The sequence below is a fragment of the Podarcis vaucheri genome, assembly GCF_965113315.1.
Source record: "Podarcis vaucheri genome assembly, chromosome: 8".
Lineage (NCBI taxonomy): Eukaryota > Metazoa > Chordata > Lepidosauria > Squamata > Lacertidae > Podarcis > Podarcis vaucheri.
Genome location: NC_138766.1, coordinates 33881155 through 33907100, shown reverse-complemented (window position 1 = coordinate 33907100; position 25946 = coordinate 33881155). Strand labels below are relative to the sequence as shown.

Genomic DNA, 25946 nt, shown 5'->3' with positions numbered 1-25946 from the left:
TTGTTCTTTTCTTTCAAGCCTTAGAGGAAGTTAGGAGGGAAAGGTTCCAACTCCAGGGAGTTGGTGTTTGTTGCAAAAGCCTCAACTTATCTAAATGGAGTGTCAAATGAAATGAGACAATTACCAGTTGTCTGTTTTATCCAAAGGAATTATCAGCAGGAAAGAAACAGCTATGCAGGCGCTCTTAATATTACCTGCATGAGGTAGCAAATAGGATAACAGCTGACAACAGTCTTTGTCTATTGGAAACTGTAAAAAAGAAATCTGATTTTGATCTTTTAAAAATTGCCTTTCCTGGTGGAAGTTATTGTTCAGCTTAAGAAGTGCTAGCTTTGATGTGAGTAGGAGATATATAGATATAGACAAAAAACATTTATGAACTGCTTTAGCAGTGTTTCACTAATCTCATTCTAGCTAGTGACCTAGATACTATTCCAGTAGACTATCCTCCTAAAACTGTGCATTATTAAAACCTCAGAGTTCAGGTTACAGGTTTGTGGTAGTGTTTCTGATACATATGAAATCAAAGTGGAATGAACTCTCACTTGTTCTTGTTAAGTATCATGCATACTTTTTAAATGTGTCTGTAGATATCAATGTTTAAACTTTCAGCTGCTCTTTTTCTGTTCAGAGAAACTAGACACATTCCTTCTACAGATTTAGAAATATGAGAATAGATTTCTGACAAAGACTTCTTCATGTTGTTTTTGAATGAGAAAATGAGATTTTTCTGTTGTAATGGGATCTGCAAGCTCTTGAGTGCACAAAACCCTTTAAAAATAGTTTATGTATTTACACAAGGCCAAATATCAGAGCAAAGGAAAATAATGACACAATAAATAATTAAGTGTATTAAATGGATTAAGTCATTATCAATTAAAACAGTCAAGTAATAAGCCAGTTAAAACCATTTCTTATTACTTCTGTGTAATAGAAAATCTTCATGACTATGCATGCAAAAGTTGATCTAATGAAATATTACATTAATTTTGCAAACTTTAGAAACAAATAGAAAACTAACAAGAATCTTGTTTTCATTAACCAGTTACAAAGTTAACAACTATGCAGCATGTTGTAGTTAGTGAGAGATTAGCAAACATTTTAATATAATTAACACATGTGGCTACAGAAGGGATGATTATACCTATACCTTATTATTATCCTTGCAGTTCAGACAGATCATTAGAGGTGTGGAACAGTTTTAAATTTAGCATTCTGCTTGTTACGTAGGCACTGTAAATAGTAAAAAAAGAAGAAAAGAACTTTTCTGATACTTTAAAGTTTTAATGTTACAGTAGCTATATGCACCTCCATATGATTTTGATTTATAAAGCACTTCATAGTTTTTAGTGCAAGGGTGGGGAGCCTTCTTTCCATTGTGATCTGCATTCTGTTAGGGTATGGTTACCAGATTTTTTTCAATGAATCCGGGAACACTTTTTTTTTTTTTTTTGGCTGAGTAGCAACAGGGAGTCAGTAGTGGGGATGGTGAGGCAAAAGACCCTGGCCCCAAGCACACATGCATATTGTATAAAGGTGCAAAGCCCTTCTTTTGCACCCTGTGAAACATAAACGCTCAGAGTTTTTTTTTAAAAAAAGGGAAATGGTGCGCCGTCTGCCAGTGACTCCCGAGCCTTCCCCGATCTCCTTCCCCCTTTGTTTTGACAGATCAGGGGAGGCTTGGGAGTCACGGGCGGGTGGCTGTTGCCCAGGAGGAGCCAGCCTGGTAGTGCAGTTGGCTCTGGCTGGCTTCAGGAGCTGCTCGCTGCCATGGCACAGGAAAAAATGGTGGGCCCCAGGGCAGCCAGCAGCTAACAGCTCCTGAAGTCAGCTGCTGAGGCTGCCTTTGCCACGTTTCCCGGGGACAGATTTGCAAATCTGGGGACATTCTGGGGACGGAATTTGTCCAGGGACAGATCTGCAAATCCGGGGACGTCTGGTAACCCTATGTTAGGGGCAATCTGTTGGGGACTACATCCCTACCCATTTACTGGGCCACTGGGGAAAGCATAGATGACTCTTGCCAAAGGTTTGAACCAGTTGCTTGTAGAGGGCTCTCCCTTCTCCATCCATTTTGACCTTGTTTTCCTGTCTTGCCCTCTTCTCTCCCTCCAAGCTCTCCCCATCTGTGTAAAATAAGGCCAAGGGCTTCAGGTCCCCCACCCTTGTGTTAATACATCTCTATAGTGGACCACCCCCATTTCTTAGTTGTGGAATGCTGTGTAATCTTTAGTACTGAAAGCTTAGGCAAATATTCGCAGTGAAGCTGTAAAATAATATTTACTGGACTGTTTTGGTTTTGAAGTCAGTAGTGTGATGTGGCTTTCAGCTCTCACATGGTGGGAGTATTTTTTCAGGTGACCTTCTAGGAAGATCACAGGTCATAGAATTTGTTTTAGAAAAGACTTCCCATCCTCCGTGTTTGTGAAAACTGGACTACAGAGGTACCTCCGGTTACAAACTTAATTCATTCCAGAGGTCTGTTCTTAAGCCAAAACTGTTCATAACCCGAGGCATTGTCGGGACAAAGTTCGCAACTGGGAGCATCTGCTTCCGGGTTAGCAGAGTCATAACCCGAAGTGTTCGCAAGAAGGATGGTATGTAACACGAGGTTCCACTGTAATCAGAAATTTGTGTGTACAGAATTTCAAAAGTATTATCAAATGGTTGCTTAATAAGTGAGCAAATTATAGTTCTACCAGAGCAATTTGCAACAGATTGTTGCAGTGCAGAGTTTTCCTATTCATTATGGCAGCTTGTATTCCATGTCGTTTTCCTACTCCATTCCTTTCTCCTGGTTTTCTGTTGTCTGCCTAGCTGTACTCAAACCTTTGCCACTTTCCCTTTTTGTGTTCCTCTATCCATACTTTACTCAACACTGTACCATTAAAAAAAATAAAATCCTTTCAGTGTCTTTCCACTTCTGCTTTACCCTGCCACTGTTTGAAACAGCTCCTTTCTCCCTTCTCGCTATACTTAAACTTCTCCCTCCTCCATTCCTCACTTGCTTCATGTGAGAGAGTTAAAGGATTTGGAGCCCTCAAATGTTCCATAGGTCATTCACACAGTGTATTTCACTTCTGGTAACATGCATTGTCTTAAGCATGGAAGTTCCATATTGAATGTAGTAATTTAAAATACATATTTCTTTCGCAAGCAAGCACCCATATGTGTACATCACAGGATATGGAGCCCTCAAACCTTCCATAGTAGTTTATTTAAACCTCTTCCATTGTTTAAATTTGCCAGTTTCCTCTTATTTCCCTCCATTCCTGCTTTACTCACACTTTTGTTTTAAACCATCTCTCCCCCCCACTTGCCTTTCCATTCTTTTTTCCATGCTATGGCCACTGTTGTTGTGCAACCTTCCTTCACTTCTGTTCCCCTATCTCACTCAGACTTAATGCAAATGCAGCACTACAAATCCTGTAATGATGGCTGCACTATGACATACTTAATTTTTATTATAGAGAGAGATGGAGGAATGCACAGATTTGATGAAGTGTCACCTACCTTCACCAGGAAGAAATGGGCTGCTGCAAACATAGCTTAAATATATATTTAACCCTGCCTCATTTCAATTTCCCGCATCTTCTAGTGCTCAAGAGCCTCTGCATTTGGAAAATCCTCATGTCTTACAAAACACATTTTTAGTTTGTGAATCCTTCAGGATTATTGTTTGCATTAATTGCTACTTTGTTACTCATTTTTGAAGAAAAGATTAAGCAAACCAGATATAAATGTTTATACTGTCTACATGCTGCTGTATACACCCATAAAATAACTTTGAGAAAATGTCTTCTTTCATTGCAGGGTGAAAATAGGGACTATGAAAAATTCAATTGCACATTTTTATTCTATTCATGCAGTTTGCCATTAGTCTTCTGGGGTACTCTAAAAATTGATGAAAATGAATTGTTCTCACAAAAAAACCAAGCTAGTACATAATACCAGTTTCAGAATTATTAATCAGAGCTGAAAGCTTTTAAAAGAAAAAACTCAAAGCAAGACTATGGGTGTAGACCACCCTGCAGACTCCTTCCTCATGCATATCCAAAATCTTCTCAGAGCAGATTGCGGAAGGCTGCAAGAGGAAGGAAAGAAATAAAGGTGATGTCCATTGTACAAGTACGTAGGCAGTGTTGGATGTAACACTAATAATTCAGGCTGCAGTCCTGACCCTACTTACCTGGGATTAAGCCCCATTTAATTCAGTAGAATTTACTTATGGGTAGATGTGGTTTGGATTGCACTGTTATGTTTTATGAACATAAAAAAAAGTTCACAGTGGGATTTTTTCCTTTTTCTTTTTTTTATATGATTTTTATTAGTTTTCTTACTTAACACACACACACACACACACACACACAAACACACAATATAATAACAAAAACAAAACAAAAAACCATACATACATCCATAAATCCATACGTTCTTACAAAAGAACTTATGCCACCATGTTCTTAATTCCAAATTCCTTATCTTACCCAATAGACTTCCATCTTCCTCAACTTTTGTCTTAACCAAACATGGAATGTAGTACTACCCATTTTTTAGTTGGAAGTCTAAATCCATTTTATTTCAGTTGGATTTGCTTCTCTAGTAAGTGTACAGCTGTACTCTTTTATTTATCCTTTCTGTTGTTGTGTAGTTTGGCTTGTTTCTGGATTTTCCAGAAAGAGATTATTTTTATGCTTGCTGTAGATATGCATAGGAAGCCTTTTTTGGTTTTCTTCGTACGTAAGATCTAGCTCCTTAGCTGATTTTGTTTAAACTCTGCCATCTCTCATAGCCTGGATTATGTGCTTTTTTATATATAGAGGGATGAAACTAAGGATGTTGGGTAAATAAGAATCAATGTGCTTATTCCACATTCAGTGGACAATAAATTATCCTTTGCAATCTGCATTGTGCTGTTGATGGATTGTACACTGGGTGTGCAACTGAACAGAGTGATCTTTGTTGTGAAGTATATTGCTGTTGGTACAACTTTAGTCTTGGCATTAGGTCTTGCTGAATATTGATGAAATTCAGGCATAACTAGGCACTTGCCTGATTGTGTGTGACAAACAGAAATAGTGACCAGGCAAAAGCCAAAAGAAAAATAGTTTGCTGTTTGATAAAGTGTGTGGCATCATCAAAAGGGCCTCCTTAGCAGACTGTAGGAATCAAATAGGTGTGTAGATGGACAGATGGTCTTTTAGGTAAGCTGGTCCTGTATAATTTTGGTATTATGCACATATTTCAGCATATTGACCATGTCAGCAAATCTTCACAAGGATCTCAAGACACATGCAGAACAGAACTCAGGATATAGACTACAATTGAAGTAATATGTATAAAATGTATATATTGAGGCTGCAGGCTTTAACATACCATCAAATAATTTACAAAACTCAGGCAACAGAGCAGAAAGTATGAGAGGTAGGGACACAGAACTTAGGACAGCAAGCACATAGAAGATGAAGCATCAGAGGGCAACATGAAAGAAGCACTGAGGAGACAGGGACCAGAGGGCAATACATTGTACACATGAAACTTTCTACTATCTGTTGAGATATCTACCATTGGTTTTTAGCAAATTCAGTGCTGTACACATTTGCTTGGACTATTATTTGGTCCAGCACTGGGAAAGCCCCACCTGCTTACATGGTTCAGGTATATTATTTTTCTTTCTACACCTCTACTGCTGAGCTGCCTGCCCCAAATTCCCAAAATAGGGATCTGAAAGTGAGAGAGAGATTGGAAATGCCCAAGCAGGCATCAAAGAGATAAAGGTGGGATATTTATTTCAAAGATTGTGAAAGCAGTTCCACATGCATACACAACTTGCAGGTTTACTGCTTCACAGCACACACATATGCACATCTATGCATGTGTAAAATGAGCAGTGTTTAATAATAACAATGGGAACAGAGGCTTTAGGCACTGAGGCAGAATAATCTGTCTACTGGTTGACCTTGATTGACCCATCCTTGATTTATACAAAGTTACACAGGAAGCTGCCACTATACCAGGAAAATTTGCCCTTAGATTAGCTTCACATTGTTCCTGCTAGAAAGCATTTTCAGTTTTGTAGCAGTCATATCTTTTATGGAAAGCTTTTATAAATATAGAAAATGGTTACTCAGAGTTTCAAGCTATTAACTATGCAATTTGAACTTATGAAGCAGCCATATACTGAATTAGAAGAAGAGAAAGAGTTTGAATTTGATATCCCGCCTTTCACTCCCCTTCAGGAGTCTCAAAGCGGCTAACAATCTCCTTTCCCTTCCTCCCCCACAACAAACACTCTGTGAGGTGAGTGGGGCTGAGAGACTTCAAAGAAGTGTGACTGGCCCAAGGTCACCCAGCAGCTGCATGTGGAGGAGCGGAGACGCGAACCTGGTTCCCCAGATTACGTGACTACCGCTCTTAACCACTACACCACATCATGCTGCCTAAGATTTTTTTATATATATAGGAACTGGGATTTTGTCCATGAAAAGTATATGCTTTATGACGAAGTCAGTGGCACCAACTTGAATAAAATATTTGGGGAGCCTGCCCCCCGCTGGAAGGTTGCAGGAAGGATGGACAGAGGGAGGGCACCCTGGGAGACAGGTGTGTGATTGGGTGCCTTATCTGTGCTTTCATGTGTGGAGATGGAGGCTGAGGTGGCTCAACACAGTCGGTTTTGGGAGTCCCCAGCCTGCCAAAACATTTGTGGGGGCGAAGGGGTCTGAACCGCTTTGAGTTGGCGCCTATGGTGGTTGCTCCTTTTGTGGTTGCATCCAGATATAGTTCCTACATAGATAGATATCTAATCCCACTAGAGAATACATTCCTCATTCAGATCCTCATTTCAGATGTTGAGTAATGTATAATAATAGACAAATAGTAGACAAAGCCTTTGTTGGCACTCCCAGTAAAAGTGAATTTAGCTTATTAATGTGAATGTCATTGAAATAGTTGTCTAAACAGCAGTTTTGCTCATCTCAAGCAGTTCTCTCACATGCTTCTGCTTTGTCAGTGCAGAATTCCTAGTGACTGTGTCTATCCGGAATAACACATGAAGTGTTGTTTCCATTATCGCTCAGGAAATTGAGATTGTTGTGTGGAAACATGAGGCTTGGAATGTTTATTTCTTCTGTTGTGGTTATAACACCGTTTCTGGAAATATCATTAAAAGCTGGTCCATGCATTCATATATCTCACTAGATATTTCAGCTGATTTGGCTTAATTTAAGTGTCTGTTCTGAGGTGATACAAAACTTCTGCCTGTGGTGTGTGTTCTGTGATGGCAGTTTTGTACATACAAGTCACTTTTTAAAAAATGAAACCAAATAGATTTTATTTCAGTTAAACATGCTAGCATCTTAGGACAACCAAGGTAAATAGAACAGTCCCAACAGATAACTAGCCCAGTAATCCAATCAGCTGAACACAATACAATGTATTAATGACCGTAGAAAGGTACCATGACATGTCACAACACATACTTTTGAAACAGTCTCAGCCAGCTACCATGCAGTCTTATGTACAAAGAGAGAAAACCAGTTCAGCCAGTGTGGTGTAGTGGTTAAGAGTGGTAGACTCATAATCTGGTGAACCGGGTTTGATTCCCCGCTCCTCCACATGCAGCTGCTGGGTGACCTTGGGCTAGTCACCCTTCTCTGAAGTCTCTCAGCCCCACTCATCTCACAGAGTGTTTGTTGTGGGGGAGGAAGGGAAAGGAGAATGTTAGCCACTTTGAGACTCCTTCGGGTAGTGATAAAGCGGGATATCAAATCCAAACTCTCTTCTTCTGCCTAAGATCTCAATGGATGCATGCAGAGCAAATTGACTGCTGTTTGATCAAAACTGACCAAAGCACGACACACTGTAGTAAATGTGCTTGCAATATGTTGCAATCTCAACTAGAAACCACAAAATAATATTGTTTATATGTTGCACATACAAGTCATAAATTGATTGGTTGTTCACCCTTATGCAGCTCTCTAATTATGTGCAATTACTTATGTGAAGAACTAATGGCCTCAGATGGGATTGAAGATTGACATCTGCATCAAAATATATATATTTTTTATTTTATTGGTTTATTGCAAGGAGCTGCACATATTTTCCCCATCTCAATTAATCCCTACAACAACCTTGTGAGGTAGCGGTAGGTTAGGCTGAGGGATCGTGGCTGGCCCAAAGTCACCCAGTGACTTCATGGCTGAGTGGGGATTGGAATCCTGGTGTCCCAACACTCTTAATAATTTATCCAGCACTTAACATTTTTATGTCCCCTAACTGAGCTATGGAAATTATATTTAATATAATATTAAATTTAATTAAAAATTAGTATCTTTGTCTCTGCCAATCAAACAACATGGAATTTACCTTCCATCTAATAGAAAAAACACTATTTTGTTCAGGAACTACCAGAACGTGCTGTGGGAAGTTCTGGATACTTACATCATATGGAAGTATAGAACTAGAATGGGTACTTCTGACCCACTATGCAAACCTGGTCCACCAGGCCTTCCCACTTGGCCTCCAAAGCTGTTTTGGGAAAGCCATGTCCCTGCCCCCCACCCTACACCTGATGTCATACATTTAGTCAGGTGTGGGGCAGGTAAGGGTGGGGTTTCAAAAGAGCAATCAGGAACTTAAAGTGGGCTCCAGTTTGATAGAGCAAGGTGTTCTTCCCACCAGAGGAGTGCAAATTGCTCAAAGAGGGAGAAGCAGCTTCTGTTTGATGGAAACCATTTCCCCTTCCCAACAGTGCTCTTTGAAGGTCCATGTGCAGGCCACTTCAAGCAGCAGCATGGGAGGGGTATGAAAGGGAGAATTCTTTCTTTCCTTCAGTCCCCTTTCCTGCTGGGGGAGGTAAGGGAAGAAAGCCTTCCTTTTAAAATGCTGACTTTTTTTCAGAGTTCCCTTAGCAAAATGGAGTTCTGAACAAGGCATACTCCCAACTGCTCATCAACTGATGGGCAATAGCATCATACTTTGCTCAGTGAAAGAAAAGCAGAAACCACCTCTTCCTTCCAGCACTGTTCTTTGCAGTGCCAATCTGCGGGAGGCAGTGGCAGACAGGAGTGCCTGGCATGCTCTGGTCCATGGGGTCACGAAGAGTCGGACATGACTAAATGACTAAACAACAACATGGGAATGAAGGGGGGAATTCCTGAATTAATACTGTAATTGCATTCTCTCCTGTAAGTTGTACAGGTGTGTTTCTTCTTAAAATCTTGTTAGTATGCATTATTTTTGGAAGAGAAATTATTGCTTTCCTAAGTCATTAAATATTGAATTCACTGATCTTTCCAACCAGAATAATTTATGGTGTATACAGAGTGTTCTAATAGTTTCAGGCACTAACCATACATTCCCTTTCTTTTTAATGCTTTCCAATCTGTCGATGATATACTGACAATCCTTTTCTGCCATCGCTGTATTTCTATTCCTCAGAAAGTCTCCTAAGGTAAGTGACTGATCTTTTAAAATACTGTTCCCTATCAAAATAAAGATAATTTGCTCACAGTATCTAGCATGCTTTTCCACATTCAGTTTAATAGCTTTGCTTTCTAATAGGATTTAGAACCTGCATTATTTCTATCTAATTTTGTTCTACAACCTGGTGCAGAGAAAAAGTTTGGAAGTTGCCAGCTCTGGTCTGTCTTTGTAATATGAATTTGATACATTCAAGTGTGAATTTTTGACAGTCACATAAGACTGAGGTGCATGTTAAGCAGACCTGCTTTGCCAGGCATACATACAGAATTATATGCATTTTACTGAGGGTCATTTCATATTTCATTGACACAGTGGTAACATACATGTGGTGTTGATCTGGGACCCAAGGTTGCATGTATCACCTTAGTGTGATGTTGAATTCCATCCCAGATTGCCATCTTCCACTAGGAAGTGTCAGGTTCACATAATCTTAGTAACTACCGTATTTTTCCATGTATAAGACACCCCCATGTATAAGACGTCCCCTGTTTTTGAGGACTCAAAATTAAGAAAACACCCCTCAGCACTACCCGTGTATAAAATGAGCTCCAATTTCAAACCTAATTTTTTGGTAAAAAAACCCTAGTCTTATACACAGAAAAATATGGTATGTCCACGTCCTCCTCTATGTAAGAATGGTAGCTGAGGGTCAAACACAATATATAGGATATCCATGATTAGATCTCCCAACACTAATTTTGTTTTTTAAATAGCTTTAAAGTGGATTGCCCATTTTTATTGGCGCATGAGTTTAGGAAGAAGGAATTTTTAATCCTTCTCTTTGCACAGTTTTCAAAACCTAAAATGGTCTTGCTAGAAGAGAAATATATAGATACTTGTATTTTTCCCCTAGTAGGGCTAATAGCAGCTTGGGGGAATTTAGTTTAGAAAATACTGCAGAGGAATAAACACTATTTTCCTAGAGCCAGTACTCCAATAAAAATTGGAGCCCATCAAAGCTGCATTTAAGAAAATGTTTGTGTGTTTTTAAAAAGTGGTAGTCAGGAGAGCTAATGCCCAATTTCCTGCATTATGTCTGGCTCTGATACATTTTCAGCCTGGAAAGATGGGAAATAAGTTAGACCTTTAGACAATAAACACCTGAACCTCGCAACTGACATGAATTTTGAGTAAATTTATCCACTTAATGTAGTGTGCATACAGAGAATGATATGGCAAGAAGCACTTTTAAAATGTTTATTAAATATGTACAAAATACAGTGGTACCTCAGGTTACAGACTCCGCTAACCCAGAAATAGTACCTCGGGTTAAGAACATAGCTTCAGGATGAGAACAGAAATCGCATGGTGGTGGTGCAGCGGCAGCGGGAGGCCCCATTAGCTAAAGTGGTACTTCAGGTTAAGAACAGTTTCAGGTTAAGAACGGACCTCCAGAATGACTTAAGTTCTTAACCCAAGGTACCACTGTAGTAATAATATAATGAGCACAGCTGTCAGAATTCTGATGATAAGCGATACATAATTGCATGCTTTAGTTTGTTGCAACCTTCCCCAACCCAGTGCCCTCCAAATACTTTGGACTGCAACTCCCATACGCCCCAGCCCACATGGTCAATGATCAGAGGCTATGGGAGTGGTCCACAATGGCTCAGTTCATATGTCATGGCATGCCACAATTAACTGTGGATTACTTTTACTACTGCTGCTGATGGTCACTCTCCAAGCCCACTAACAAGTTGTTAGTTAGTACCTCATATAAGAAGAAGCTAACTGCAAATAATCAGAAAGATCTGGGATTTTTAAAAAGACATTTGAATATAAATGGTTTATTTTGCAAATTGTGAATGTTGCATTTGCTCTTCAAAATGGTGTGAGTTTTCATAGTTTTTGGAAGTTTTTAATTTACTTTTTTCTATTCATATGCAGGTGTTTGCCTTTGATTATTGCTTCTGGTCTATGGATGAATCAAATACTGCAAAATATGCAGGTATGATTTGTAATTACTACAAGGCTTGATTGATGATTTATAAAATTCTACTTCCCTCCCCATATTTAATGGAACCCACATTTTCCTGTTTTCTCTGTTTACAAAGTTATTAATTTTATTTTGAGTTCTAAGTCCATTGTGATTTGGTTATGTACTTGACAGAAAATCCATGGTTTTTGTTAGTGTTTTAAAACCTGTAGATAAACCCACTGTGGGTTGATTAGTGCATGTCTGAGTATTCTTTTACTGCGACACACCCTGGCCTTTCCTTGTAGTCATCTTAATTTTCTAATTACATTTATTCTATTTGGTTTACCCACACTGAACTCATGACTTTAGACAATAAAGAAACAGCAGGATGAAACAACATTGAAACCATCCAAATTGTGTTCATTTCTACATTTCCTTCTCAATAGGACTGGGAAGAGAAAACTGACTATCGTAGCAGAAATATTCATTTAAAATACATCAAAGATTCTGTTAAAAGCAGATTACTTGAAAAATTAATTGGATGGTAGAAATACTGCATCTGACATGCTTACTTTAAAGTGCTGGACAATACCTGCTTTTTAGAAGCTGAAGCTTTCTCCTTTATTTCTTCAGACCTATATTTGAAAGCTTTTTTTCTCGTGTTGCTAGTTATTGGAGGAAAGTCAATTTTAGTTTTGTTATATAATAAAATGGTTTGGGCATTGTAGTTTTTATGTTTCATGAATGCACAAATTAGTGCTGTTCATTCACAATGTTTAAAAAGAGTTTTAAGGAGACACATTATCAACATTATTTAATTTAAAAACATAATCCACATTCTGTACGCATGTGAGAAAGAAAATACTGGTTCAGACAGAGGGACAAAAAACAGCACAATTTTATATATATCATAAGACTCACAAGTGGATCAATATTTTAGAAGCAACTGTTCTGGCAGTGCTACAACAGAATAAGTTGGTATAGGACAACCTAATGCTGTCAAGCTCTCTCGAGACAATACTGATAAAAATAGAGGGTTCACTCCAGACTTTGATGGTAATCAGAAGCTTATTTGTGGGGGAGTAAGTATCATTAAATGTGGCAGCACTGAGTAAATATGGCCAGGGTTGCACTGTAAATCATGTTTAGAGTAGACATATTAACATCAATACTCATCATTACTAACTTTAGGTCCGTTGAAATCAGTGGGACATTTCTAAGCATGACTTGTATCTGGATCCTATCAAGTGATTGCAAACTATGTGGTTGGTACCAGTGCACATATATCCAATACTCAACCAAATGATGAATTTTATGCCAATGTGGATGCAATGGCTTCTATCCAATGAAGCACTAAGTAAGTGGTTTGCCAGTGCAAGGATTTGTGGTTGTACAGCAGGATTTCCCCTCCCTCTCCTCCCCCAATATACCCCTTAAATCTCTTCTGGGGCTTCAACCCCTGGAGCAGACTTGGGGAGGATGTGGGGTGTGCATGGGGTAGGAGAAAGGGAAAGTCTTGTTGTGCAAGTGGGAATTCTTGCACGGGTGAAACACTTAGTGATGCACTTGATACAAGCCAAAAATTGCGTATCAAGTTGATACTTTTGATATGGTTAGAAAATCATTGTGTTAAAAACTAGATATGGATTTAGATGTCATATTTAAGCAATCTAAGCAAAGTTTTTCACAACTGCTTTATTATTCACTTTTTTAATTGCTTGTGGTGATAAAACTTAGTTTATTTAATTTTGAGGCTTTGGTTTCTCAATCGTGTATTAAATTTTGTAGGTCAACAAGTAGTGTTCAAGTGCCTTGGTGAAGGGATTCTTGAGAAGGCCTTTCAGGGGTATAATGCTTGCATTTTTGCCTATGGACAAACAGGTGAGAGGTTTTTACAAGTGGGGATTTTTTATTGTGCCAGGAGTGCTGCTTAACTAATGCCTTTCTTCAGCCCGAACCTCTCCTTGAGTGCAGTGTTGGACTTCTCCTTTGCCACATATATTTTCTCTCTTGCAACACATCCCAGTCACTTCTCTCTTAATACCTCTTAACTCAAAACCTAATAGCACTCATGACTGTCTTCCTATGTTCATCTACCTGAACTTAATAGAGCATACTCCTGAATAAATATACTCAGGATCTGGTTGTAGATCTTTCTGACTTTGAGACAAATGATCAGTAAATAGACAAAGCTTCACATCCTTAATCTGAAAAAACAAGCCTAGTTTCATTAAGGATAATCTTGAACTGTGGGATCAGTACTGTTCTATACAGACAGGTTCTTAATAACAACATTGAAATCTGAGACTATACAGATGCCTTCTCAAACCATTATGCTTTGGTTGTGTATGCATAATCTAATGAACTTAGTTCAGAAGAGGAGAGCACCAATTATTGTGCTAAGACAGTTGCATGTTCATTTTTGTACACTTGCAAATAGGTCAGAGGAACTGAGAGCTCTACTTGAAATAGTCCTCTAAACACTTAAATATAGCAAGACATGCATTTGATGAAAATTCACAAAGTTAAGTCATGTGCAGACGACAAGGTGCCAGCTTTTTATTTTACTTGTTTTGCATATGCTTTCCACAAAAGAAGCATCTATATATTTTCACAACATATTAGTTAAACTAATGAGATGAGAAAGCAATCTGTACTGTCATCATCATATACACTAATGCCATTGTGAGTTGTCTTGTGTTTGTAGAGCTAGAGTCAAAATTGCACCACCTGTGTACAAAAGAAAAGGCATCAGCATGCTCAGAGTAACCCTGAGGTTTGCAGATATGAAAAAATGGCTTAGGATAGTCCTGCAGTGTAGTTCATATTATATGCTGCAGTTCAGCCTCTAAGTAGTTTATGGTATTGTCTAGAGCAGTAGTTTCTGATCTTTTCAGACCTGGGACCCACCTTTAATCCAAACATGCATTTGGGGACCCATTTCTTAATATTTTGCCATATATTTAAAGAGTGTTTGTGATGTTTTCGCAACCCACCTTTCATCAGGCTGTGTGACCTGATAATAGATTCTGACACATCAGTTGAAGGCTAATAATCTGAGACCCCTATGGAAGGTTGGTTGTTGGGCTGAAGCTGAGAATTTGCAGATTATCCACATTGCAGATTTGGTTGAGAGAGTAGTATATAATAATCCTGTGACATAGTTCACTGTAACATCCCTGTTGTAGGTTGCAGGGCTGTGCTGAGAGAGCAGCTTCCAGCAGCCCTTATACTGTAGGCCACTGCTAATGTTGTAGGACAGAGGTGGGACTTCTTAACCTGCCCCTCACAGACTTCTTCCCAGGTCAAACCCAGCACTTAGGCCAAACCAAGTACTTAATTGCATGGAGAACCCTTAATTGCATGTTCCTTTGACTTACATGCAAACTGCCTTCACCTTTTGTAGGAAATAATTTGAAAATGCAAGTAGAGCTTTTATAATACATGTTTCTTTTCTATATTCTGTTTTAGGCTCTGGAAAATCCTTCTCAATGATGGGCAATGCAGAACAACTGGGTCTGATCCCACGGCTCTGCTGTGCATTGTTTCAAAGAATCACTTCAGAAGAAAATGATTCACATACTTTTAAAGTTGAAGTGTCCTATATGGAAATCTATAATGAGAAGGTCAGAGATTTACTGGACCCTAAAGGGTAAGGAACTTGTTTTCAATGTTGATCAACACAACAGGTTAGGAATGAGAGTATATTTTGTGCACTGAGACCCAAACTATACATGATTGCTTTAAATGTGACTGTGCCTCAGATGTGTGGGAAGGTTGTGATTTAAAGGACCAGAGGTTGTACTGAAACCTTTTCTGACAACAGCATTCCCACTTGCAGCTCCAGGAGTTCTCTCCCCACCACCAACCAGGCTCACTTCTGCTATCAGAGCTCAGTAGAGATAAAAATGTTTGGAGGAGTCCCCTTTGGAATTAAAAGTAGTGAGTGGGGGGAGGAAAGAAGAGATTCAGCTCCCTTTATCTGCATGTTTCGAATAGCACATCACCACCCATCAAGCAGACCCAGTCAGTCCCATAAGGTTATCATCTGTCACTTCCATGTGTAGTGTGAACTTATCTGCTCTTACTAGAGAGAGCTATATTTACCAAAGTGAAATGCCAACCATCTATGATTGGTGGTCATTAAGGAACCTGGTTTTCAGAATTTGCTTCATGGAATGTGAACAAAATGAGCTATGGGAGTGACTTTTACTGCTGCGTGGCTATTATGATAGCTGGATATCTGTACAATAGCAGAAATGAATAAGAGAACATGGTGGGGTTTTTTTTGGGGGGGGGAGTCTGTCATTGTCCTGTGTATTAAAGTTTGGGGCTTATGAGCCAGATAAAATGTGAGTAAGAAGAGACATAATAGAGGTATATAAAATTATGCATGATGTGGAAAATGTGCATAGAGAAAAGTTTTTCTCTCTTTCTCATGATACTAATGGTTGGTATCCAATGAAGCTGAATGTTGGAAGATTCAAAGCAAACAAAATAAAGTATTTCTTCAACAAACATACTTAAACTATGGAATTCACTTCCACAAGAAGTGTGGGAATAGTGCAAGACTCAGCGAATCCCTATTTTCTGTTAGGGGAGATTTAAGAATATGATTATAATATAATAAGTAGATTTAGAAGTGATTATTGATATTATTGGTATTATTATATTATTTTAAGGTTCATAATATTATTAAGTAGTTGTAGTTATGAAAACTAGTAAAATTGATAAATTAAATTGTAATTTAATTTCAAAATTAATTATAAATATAAAATCATTTAAAACAGCAATAGCACATTCATAAAATAAACTCAAACCCAAAACAGATACCAATTGGGATAAAGATTTAGAAGGCTTATTGAAAGAAGAATGTCTTTAGTAAGCACCAAAAAAGAATACCACCTCTCTGGTATTCAGTGGGAGGAGGTTCCAAAGTGTAGGAGCTGCCTCACCAAAAGTTGATTCTGACATCCTGAAATCAACCTTCTGTAGATCTTGTAGGTCATACCTACAATATGCCATCTCCTGAAGAATGATTGGTAGGGTATGTAGGGAATGAGGTAATCTTTTAGATAGCTTGGTCTCAAGATGTTTATATCAGCGCCTTCAACCAAGCCCAGTAGCTAATTGGCAACCAGTGCAATTCTTTCAGTAGTGCTGCAGTGTGATGGTGTGTTTCCATCCCAGTGAGCTACTATATTTTAAACTAACTATGGCTTCTGGGTCAAGGGCAGCCCCACATAGAGTGCATTTCAGTAATCCAATCTGGAGTTTACCAATGCATGGATTATGTTAGTTGGGCTCTCCTGATCCAGAATAGCTGTAGCTGTCTTACCAACTGAAGCTGGTAAAGGGCCTTCCTAGCCATTTAGGTAATTTGGACTCTTAGTGACAGAGATGGGCCCAGGAGCACCCTCAGACTATGAACTTGTGCTTTCAGAGGGAGTATTACCCCAGCCTTGGATAATTGTATGCCAGTTGTTGGAAATCACATGTGGGGAGAGTGCTGTTGAGTTCAGGTCCTGCTTTTGGGTTCCACATAGGTTTCTGATGTGCCACTTTGAGAACAGATTGCTGGACTATATGGGTTCTACAGCTGGTTCTTCTTACAGTAAATCTTTTCACATTGAGGCTATGAAGATGAGGGCAAGTTAGAGGTTAAAACAAGTTATAGGGAGAAAAATACCAAAAGTCTTTTTATAATGTTATTAAAAATTATTTGATTAAATAATTATCTTGGTAATTACCCTTGACATTTCAAGCAGATGAGCTTTTTTAGAAGTTGGTTGGTAAAATTTAGACTAAGTCCATTTTTTCTTTCAAAGGAGTCGACAGTCCCTCAAAGTTCGTGAGCACAAAGTTTTGGGCCCATATGTAGATGGTTTGTCTCAACTAGCTGTTACTAGCTTTGAGGTAAGTAAAAACCAAATATCTAATGATATTAATAGTATTCCTAGGGTATGGTGGGGCAGGGCCATGACACACTGCTTTGTTACAGGCTGTGAGCACCGTGAGCTGAGAAAAGAAACAAATGCATATACAATTTATATAATGAAAACAATTTGTCTTACCCAAAATTGAATAAATACATAAGTAAATATTAAAGATTGGTTGAAGAAAAAGCACAGGTGGCATAGAAAAACATTTTAAAGGAGAGACCTTGTGTATATTCGGGGCTGATGAGTGTTTTAAAGTAAAAAATGAACTTTCTAAAGAAATTCAATATGGAAATCATATTAGCAGTTTTTAAGCCATTGATTTCAATTATTCTGTTAACAATGACATTATATTAATCAGCTAAAGATAAATTAAGGTACCTTCTATTTTCTAAACTGTTTGTGGGTGGGGTAAGCCTGTGATTAGGATGATGTAATTGTCTCTGGGCTTTATATGGAGAAGGTAGTGATTTTAGGTGAATCAACTCTTTGAGCCAATGGAAACGTTGTGAATGGGAAGAATAAATTCTTTGTTTCATCCATTGTTTTCATTATGCTTCAGGATATTGAATCATTGATGTCAGAGGGAAACAAGTCCCGAACAGTTGCAGCAACCAACATGAATGAGGAAAGCAGCCGCTCCCATGCTGTATTTAATATTATAGTAACTCAGACGCTTTATGACCTGCAGTCTGGCGTAAGTGAATTGAGTTTAAGGGCCTTTGGAAATTTTATTGTGTGACTAATGTGATTCTAAGCATGTGAACTTGTAAATTCCTCCCCATTGATTTCAGGGACGCCCCAGTCCCAGACACATGTGTTTTAAAATAGGGATGTCAGATTAACAGTGTAGAAGAATGTTAATGGACATGTACTGAAAATGGTTAAGTCCCAAATTAAAATCTGTGATACACATATGAGTAGTATTCCTTAATCTGAAATGAGAAGCTAACACGATGGAGGATGATCTAAGATGCCATGCCAAGCAGATTCCAGCAAAGAGCGCAAATGTCATTTGTAGACACACATAACTATTAGACACTGTATTTGTTATTCTTCTACAGATTATCGAGGTTTGTAAAAATCCTTACAGCACTTCCTGTGTTGCTTTGGTTTGATGTGTCTTCATGGTGATGAAGACATGGGAATGGGCAGGTACAAACCAGCCTCCAAAAACCTTATGGAAGTAGTTCATCAAGACATGATAGTCAATATATATCAGATTGCCCCACCTTATGTATGGGGGCAGGAAGAGAAATGTAATATGGTCAATAAAGGTATTGGAATAGAACACAACCAGAGATCTGTTGCTTGGTAACCAGATTTAGGATTGGTTCCAGCAAGTCAGAAAATTTAACATCCTCTATTAGGGACTGATATTGACTGCTACTTGAGGGATCCTTAGAAGAAGAGTATGTAATACAGAACTCTCCAAATAAATTTCATCAGAATGGACATAGTGATCATTTGTGTGGAAGTGTCCTCATGAAACTTTTCATACACATGGAAAACTAAAATATTTTGGAGATGTCTAGGCTAAGTAGAAGGACAGAGATGCTATATATAGATCCTGAACCTCCAAAAAGGTTTCTACTGACTTTATCATGCCTGCACATGAATCTTCATGAATACACAATGAGTAACTTTTACAAATGTGTTAGACCCCTATTTCCTGGTAATGAAATAGCATGCACCTTTACTATAACTGTCTGGTGTTTTCAGCTTTTCCTTTACAGGGAATTGTGATGCCAATATGGCGTATATAATTAAATGTAAATTGGGCACAGTTATTATTAGTATTTACAAAGATTTGCTACTGTTAATTCTAAAGCTGTCTGTACTAAACAGTAATGTGAAAGTGACTTAAAAATATCACAGCAACTGCTTCTTGCTGTTGTTCAAGTTTATTTGCCAGTATTTTATGGTTTCTTGCACTGTGTGAAATCATAGTAGGCTATTAAAAAGATTGATTTGTTTTTGTATGTTTGTGTTTTTGCTTAGAACTCTGGAGAGAAAGTGAGCAAAGTCAGCCTGGTAGATTTGGCTGGTAGTGAAAGAGTATCTAAAACAGGAGCAGCAGGAGAACGTCTGAAGGAAGGCAGCAATATAAACAAGTAAGGGCATGAGTGAATTTAAATTATCCAAATAAACGTTCACTTTAGTTGTACTCATCAGAAGGCCCTTTAAATCAAGCTTCTCATCAGACTACATTCAAACAGCATTCAAAATTTTGAATGTTACATTAGGTTTACTTTTCTGCAAATTTTTTCCATTTATGATCCAGGCATGTGACTAATGTGAAATCGTTAACCTGAAGTGACAGCAGCACTTTATAGAATGAAAAGGTGCTTGCACATTGTAATTTCTTCACACCCATTTCCCCATGCAGTTGTGGATATTGCATTAAACAGCAACTAAGTAAGAGTAGGGTTTTAATGGTTGCAGAGTTCTCAGTAAACTTGTTGCTTTCCTTAAACATTCAGTGTATTGGTCTAAACTAGATAAGGAGCATCTCCACCCACATCGTTCAGCCTGGACACTGAGGTCCAACTCCAAGGGCCTTCTGGCAGTTCCCTCTTTGCAAGAAGTGAAATTACAGGGAACCAGGCAGAAGGCCTTTTCAGTTGTTGCACCTGCCCTGTGAAATGCCCTCACAGCCAATGTCAAAGAGTTAAAAGAACTATATAAATTTCCATAGACTTCTGAAGGCAGCCCTGTTTCAGGAAGCTTTTAATGTTTGATTTATTTTTATTTTTATTTTTTCTGCGGGAAGCCGCTCAGTGTGACTGGGGAAACCTAGTCAGATGGGCAGGGTATCATATATATTATATCATCATCATCGTGCAACAAGTAGTTACAGTGACTCTCAAATAAGAATTCTAAAAGCTGCTTCATTTGTTTGCGGTAAATTTGCTTTTGCTATCCATCTATTTTCTTAATAAACAAATGGCAGATAATTAACTCTTTTTTACATAGCTTTATAGTAGTAGGAGGTGCTCTTTCCTTCTAAAACTGAATATGCTTTTTCCTATTCTTGCACTGTTTGCTTGCTTGTGTTTTTGATTGTAGTGCTACAAAGCACCCTTTAATACTGTTGTTGCTCATTCTGACCTGTATGGAACACCTTTTAGTGTTTAGCTCCATAGGCTTTACAGAGCAGTTTTATTCTTCTACAGATTTCTATTACTTTTGAAATCCTTTTGAAATCTTCACAAGTTCTAGAATTTATCACACCCCACAGAAGCTACCTCCCCCCCCCAAGATTAAATTTCATTGCAGCTTTTGACAAATTGTATGTTACATGTTCTAGCTGATAACAATTTGCTGCTCTCCTAGGTCACTCTCAACACTAGGTTTGGTTATCTCATCACTTGCAGACCAAGCAGCAGGAAAGGGGAAAAACAAATTTGTGCCTTACAGAGACTCTGTACTCACCTGGCTTCTCAAGGTAAGACATGGCACTGTATCATTCTAAGTGGAACTGTCATGGGCTGATATGCTATCTTGCACACCAGTGTGCAAACTTTTTTGACTAATTAAGAAATATTCCAGATGCAACCTCTTCCTGGTATGATACATGCTTTTTCTTGCTATATTAGCCTTTTGACACAACTGTTTACCTGCCATTCTGATTTTTGCATGATACTTTGTAATGCTGAGAGCTAAATATACAATGTGTTGTAGATCAGATGCAGTTGAAAGCAATGCACCTTGATTTTAAAAGTGTGCATTATATTCAACTAAATCATTATGTGAATGGAATGACTTTTGCCCATGCAACAAAACTTCCCTTTCCTCTCCATCCCCCATGTGCCCTCTGTTCCACCACTAGATCTACTCTGGAGAGTTGGGGAAGGGGGAGGGGAAGTTCTCTTGTGCAAGTGAAAGTTGTTCTGCTTGTGCAATGACTTCAATGTGAGTGCAAACCTTTGTATGCTAAATGTAGTGAAATTGTGCGTTTAGAGAAGGGGGATATTTTCAAATTGCTTCACCTATTTATGAATTCCTTATTATACTCTTTAGGACAACTTGGGAGGAAACAGCCAAACAGCTATGATAGCTACAATTAGTCCAGCAGCTGATAATTATGAAGAAACACTCTCCACACTGAGATATGCAGACAGAGCTAAAAGGATAGTTAATCATGCTATAGTAAACGAAGATCCAAATGCCAGGGTCATCCGAGAACTACGTGAAGAAGTAGAGAAACTAAAAGAACAACTTTCTCAGGCAGAGGTAACTTTATGGTAATATTACTGGTGGGATTCAGTGAGTTGTCTTTTTTATTAGTTCCATACATATTTTACAAAGCGGGGTGGGGGGGTTAATGTTTTTGAATTGGCTATAAAATTTGTATCACAACAGGATTTATTTGAAGATGAATTGATGATCTGAATTTCTTGTGGGAAGGGGGAAATCCAAATGGTGAGCAAAATTAAACATAATGAAAGAGTAGTATGGGGTTCTAAGTATTTGCACCCATGTATGTGATTCTGTTCACAACCCAATTTGTTTGACTAGCAGAACAGGATTAAAATTTGTCATGGATAAATTGGGAATTATAAAATGTTTGTAACTGACATATTTTTGCTATGAAGGCTATGAAGGCACCAGAGTTAAAGGAAAAATTGGAGGAATCTGAGAAACTAATAAAAGAACTGACTGTCACTTGGGAGGAGAAGTTAAGGAAAACAGAAGAAATTGCACAGGTATTCTTTTCAGTATTCTTTCTGCTAAATGCTTAATTAGTGTAAGTTTGCATTACAGTACTTAGCCTGAGACCTGTGAATATAGGGCAGTATATAAATTCAATAAATAATAATAAGATAATAGTCTATGGGACAGAGATGGACAAGTTTTATATTTCCAAAAGTGATCTGGCTGTCAACATACTGTTTCCTGAAAATCTGTGGCTCTTGCCATTCACCTGGATTTTATGGATTTAAAATATTTCTTTACTGTCCTTCATTAAAATAGTCCACTATAGTTTACAATAGTGTGAATAAAACTAGGCAACAAACCAACAAATATGTATTGTGACATGCAACAAGACAAGATGCAAATTAAAAACTTGGAAAACTAAAGAAAATTCCAAAAAATAGAAAGTTTAAGAAAATCCTGAGGAAATAGGTTAATTAACACAGTTTATATTGATGTCACACAATGCTAGCATACTTGCTGTGGTTGCATAGGCTTTACTTAGGTATTAAACAAAGCTGCTCACTCTGTAGATGGCTGCAAAAATAACTGCTGGATTAAAACCTACAGTCACAGTAGGCAGCTACCCAAACATTCTTTGTTACAGCAAATAATGGTCACAGCTCACTGTATTGCTATGAGCATGCTCACTTGAAGCAAGGCTAAGGAGTTCTAAAGCTGAGGGCCAGGTATTAATATGGCTTAGTTTGCCCTAAATGAGTGGTTTTTCAGTGTATTTTTGTATTCCTTCATGTTTCATCAGCAAATTTTGCAAGAGAATATGAAGTAAGGCAAGTAATTGTGCCCTGTGTGAGGTAGTACTTCCTTTTATCCTGGGTTCTAGTATTATATGAGAGGGAGAGAACTTTTCCGTAGTCACCTTCTTCACCCCATTAGCGTATATGTGAAGTTAGGATTTTTCACCTCAGTGTGTTTTATACTTGCTCACATTGGAATCCATTTGCCATTTTAATGCCCATTTGCTCAGTTGGAAGAGATCCTTTTGGAGCTCCTTTCAATCCCCTTTCGTTTTTACCACTGGTGTCATCAGAAAACTTGGCCATCTCATTGCTCACTCCAGATCCTTTTGGATTAAGTCAAAATGCACTGATTTCCATAAAGGTCTGTGAAGGAACCCACTGCCTACTTAGCACCACTGCAACAACTGTCCATTAATTCCTGCTCAGTGGACCACTCTCATGACTGTTAAGTTTCCTCTGGCCAGAATCTAGTTGTATGTTCATTGGTACTTCTGTTGTTCTAAGTTATTCTGTTCTGTTGTAGGTTATTGTGAAGGAAAGTGAAAAAACAGCAAAGATGAGAAGAATTAGTTTACATTCTAAATGTATATTTTAAAAATATTTTTATTGTGGCATAGTGTCCAAACCACAGTTTATGAGAATGTTACAAATTGTAATAATATGTTTCATTGTTTTAAAAGGCACTGATAGGACTGTATGCATGACTTCACTAGTCTGTTTCATTGACTGATGATCAAGAGTCATAATAGATGAAAGGCTTACTGGATAGTGTTACTCATAGTTTTGCAACCTCTTTTGTTATCTGTTCTAGACCTATTATTTTAGCTGGGTGCAGATTAATGGTAACTCTGTTTTTACTTCCAATGGTACCCTTTCACCTGAGGAAGGCTGCTTCTGCTCACAGAAGAGTTTGTTTTATGTCTCAGAGTTGAGCAGTTTGTGAGAAAGGTGATTCTAAATCCAAATAGGTTTTCCCCCTTGTACCACCTTCTGGAAAAGTGGAAGCATGGAAACTGATATGGAACCTACCTATTATAGTGCTATGTGAATTCTTGTGTAAAGATTTGTAGAGCAGTGTCAGCAGCTGTTTTTCTTTTGCCCGTGATTATGTCTCAAGTCATAATATTTAGGTTTATTGGCACTTAGATCTGATGTATTAATTTTTTTCCTGTGTATTTTACAGGAGAGACAAAGACAGCTAGAGAGTATGGGCATTTCCCTTGAAACTTCTGGCATCAAGGTTGGGGAAGATAAGTGCTACCTGGTGAATCTAAATGCAGATCCTGCACTCAATGAATTATTGGTTTACTATTTAAAGGTAAAAAGGCATTAAATTCCGTAATGTTTTGGAACTTCCCTTGAAATATTGTGCTAAATTTGAATTTGTGGGACTATATCTACATTAGGGACGTGGGTGGTGCTGTGGTCTAAACCACTGAGCCTAGGGCTTGCCGATCGGAAGGTCGGTGGTTTGAATCCCCGTGACGGGGTGAACTTCCATTGCTCAGTCCGAGCTCCTGCCAACCTAGCAGTTCAAAAGCACACCAAAAAGTGCAAGTAGATAAATAGGTACCGCTCCAGCGGGAAGGTAAACGGTGTTTCCGTGCACTGCTCTGGTTTCGCCAGAAGCAGCTTAGTCATGCTGGCCACATGACCCAGAAAAACTTTCTGCAGACAAACAGCGGCTCCCTCTGCCAGTAAAGCGAGATGAGTGCCGCAACCCCACAGTCGTTCATGGCTGGACTTAACTGTCAGGGGTACTTTACCTTTGCCTCTTTATATATACATTGGTTCTTAAAGTGTGGGACTGAAACTTCCTTACTTTTTTTTAATAAAAAAACTTTTCAGTCAGTACTTTATTTGCAAAAACTAAAAGACATTGCAGAAAATCTGTTGCTCCTTCCATTCTTTAACCTGATCATTCACAATGATTTCTCTCAGTTTAACCCTTCCTTGTAAGTGTTCAAAAAGGCTAATATGAATTCTTGTGTAAGCACGTGCTCTTACTTCTAAGGCTTTATCATAATTTTGGTCCAGGAAGGAGAAATTTAGATTCTGTGTAAACTTCTGCTGTTTGTTATGCATATAGTCCATACTGCTGTGAATTTAATTTTGAGAATCAGTTCATATATCTCAGAAAAAAATAAAATGATGAGATAGTTTGCTGTATGTATTCAGTTTATTGATAGGCATACTAATAAATGTGTATGAAGATAGCTTTTTCATTCAGTGACCTCTATCTCTTAAGATTCAAGCCAAGTTTTTCTTTCTCGTATATAGTACTCAGTACTGATTCAGGTTTTTTGTTATAGTTAAATTGGATTGCTATCAGTAGATTTCAAATGGGTAATTATTGTAATAATTAAACCTAGCTCTTTTATCTTTGTTCTTAGGAACCTATTTTCTTAGACCTATATAATAAATGCAACCAAATGTTTCTAATGTTATAAGCAGAAATTACTGTGAACAATTAAGATGTGGAAATATTCCTAGTTTGCAAAGGCAATTGGTTAATCCCACGTACAGCATTATGTCTCAATCTTTGTATAATAATTAAATGTGGGCATATATTTCTGTGAGATCAGTTTTAGCGAGCTTGTACAGGGCCCTTGTTACCTCTTCCAGGCTAGCAATAGTTTCACTGTGTAATGAATATAGTGGTACCTCTGGTTATGTACTTAATTCGTTCCGGAGGTCCGTTCTTAACCTGAAGCACCACTATAGCTAATGGGGCCTCCTGCTGCCGCCGTGCCGCCGGAGCACAATTTCTGTTCTCATCCTGAAGCAAAGTTCTTAACCCAAGGTACTATTTCTGGGTTAGCGGAGTCTGTAACCTGAAGCGTATGTAACCTGAAGCGTATGCAACCCAAAGTACCATTGTATGGCCATGGGATTCCAGGGTGGATTGCACATACTTTGTGATGAATAAGTATGTGCCTATGTCAATAGAAGCAGCAGATTTATTTTCATTGTAATTGTCTTAACCAGGATCATACTAGAGTTGGTGCAGATACTTCTCAGGATATACAGCTATTTGGGATAGGGATCCAACCAGAGCATTGCGAGATAGATATTGCAGCAGATGGGGAAGTTTCTCTCTCACCAAAAGAAAATGCAAGGTAAGAGAAATGCAAAATCTGCTTC

At 38.3% G+C, this 25946-nt stretch overlaps 1 protein-coding gene across 6 annotated transcripts in view; it reads left to right on the top strand.

Annotated features, from left to right (window-relative positions):
* The window catches only part of KIF13A (kinesin family member 13A), a 73688-nt gene that overhangs the window by 4276 nt on the left and 43466 nt on the right, over nt 1-25946 (top strand). For all 6 annotated transcript variants that reach the window (XM_082234937.1, XM_082234934.1, XM_082234933.1 and 3 more), the window contains exons 3-14: nt 9442-9454; nt 11374-11434; nt 13193-13285; nt 14876-15056; nt 17233-17320; nt 17906-18040; nt 19345-19457; nt 20680-20791; nt 21367-21579; nt 21942-22052; nt 23986-24120; nt 25791-25921. In XM_082234937.1, coding sequence (XP_082091063.1) covers nt 9442-9454; nt 11374-11434; nt 13193-13285; nt 14876-15056; nt 17233-17320; nt 17906-18040; nt 19345-19457; nt 20680-20791; nt 21367-21579; nt 21942-22052; nt 23986-24120; nt 25791-25921 — 1386 coding nt within the window. The remainder of the gene's footprint in view (nt 1-9441; nt 9455-11373; nt 11435-13192; nt 13286-14875; nt 15057-17232; nt 17321-17905; nt 18041-19344; nt 19458-20679; nt 20792-21366; nt 21580-21941; nt 22053-23985; nt 24121-25790; nt 25922-25946) is intronic.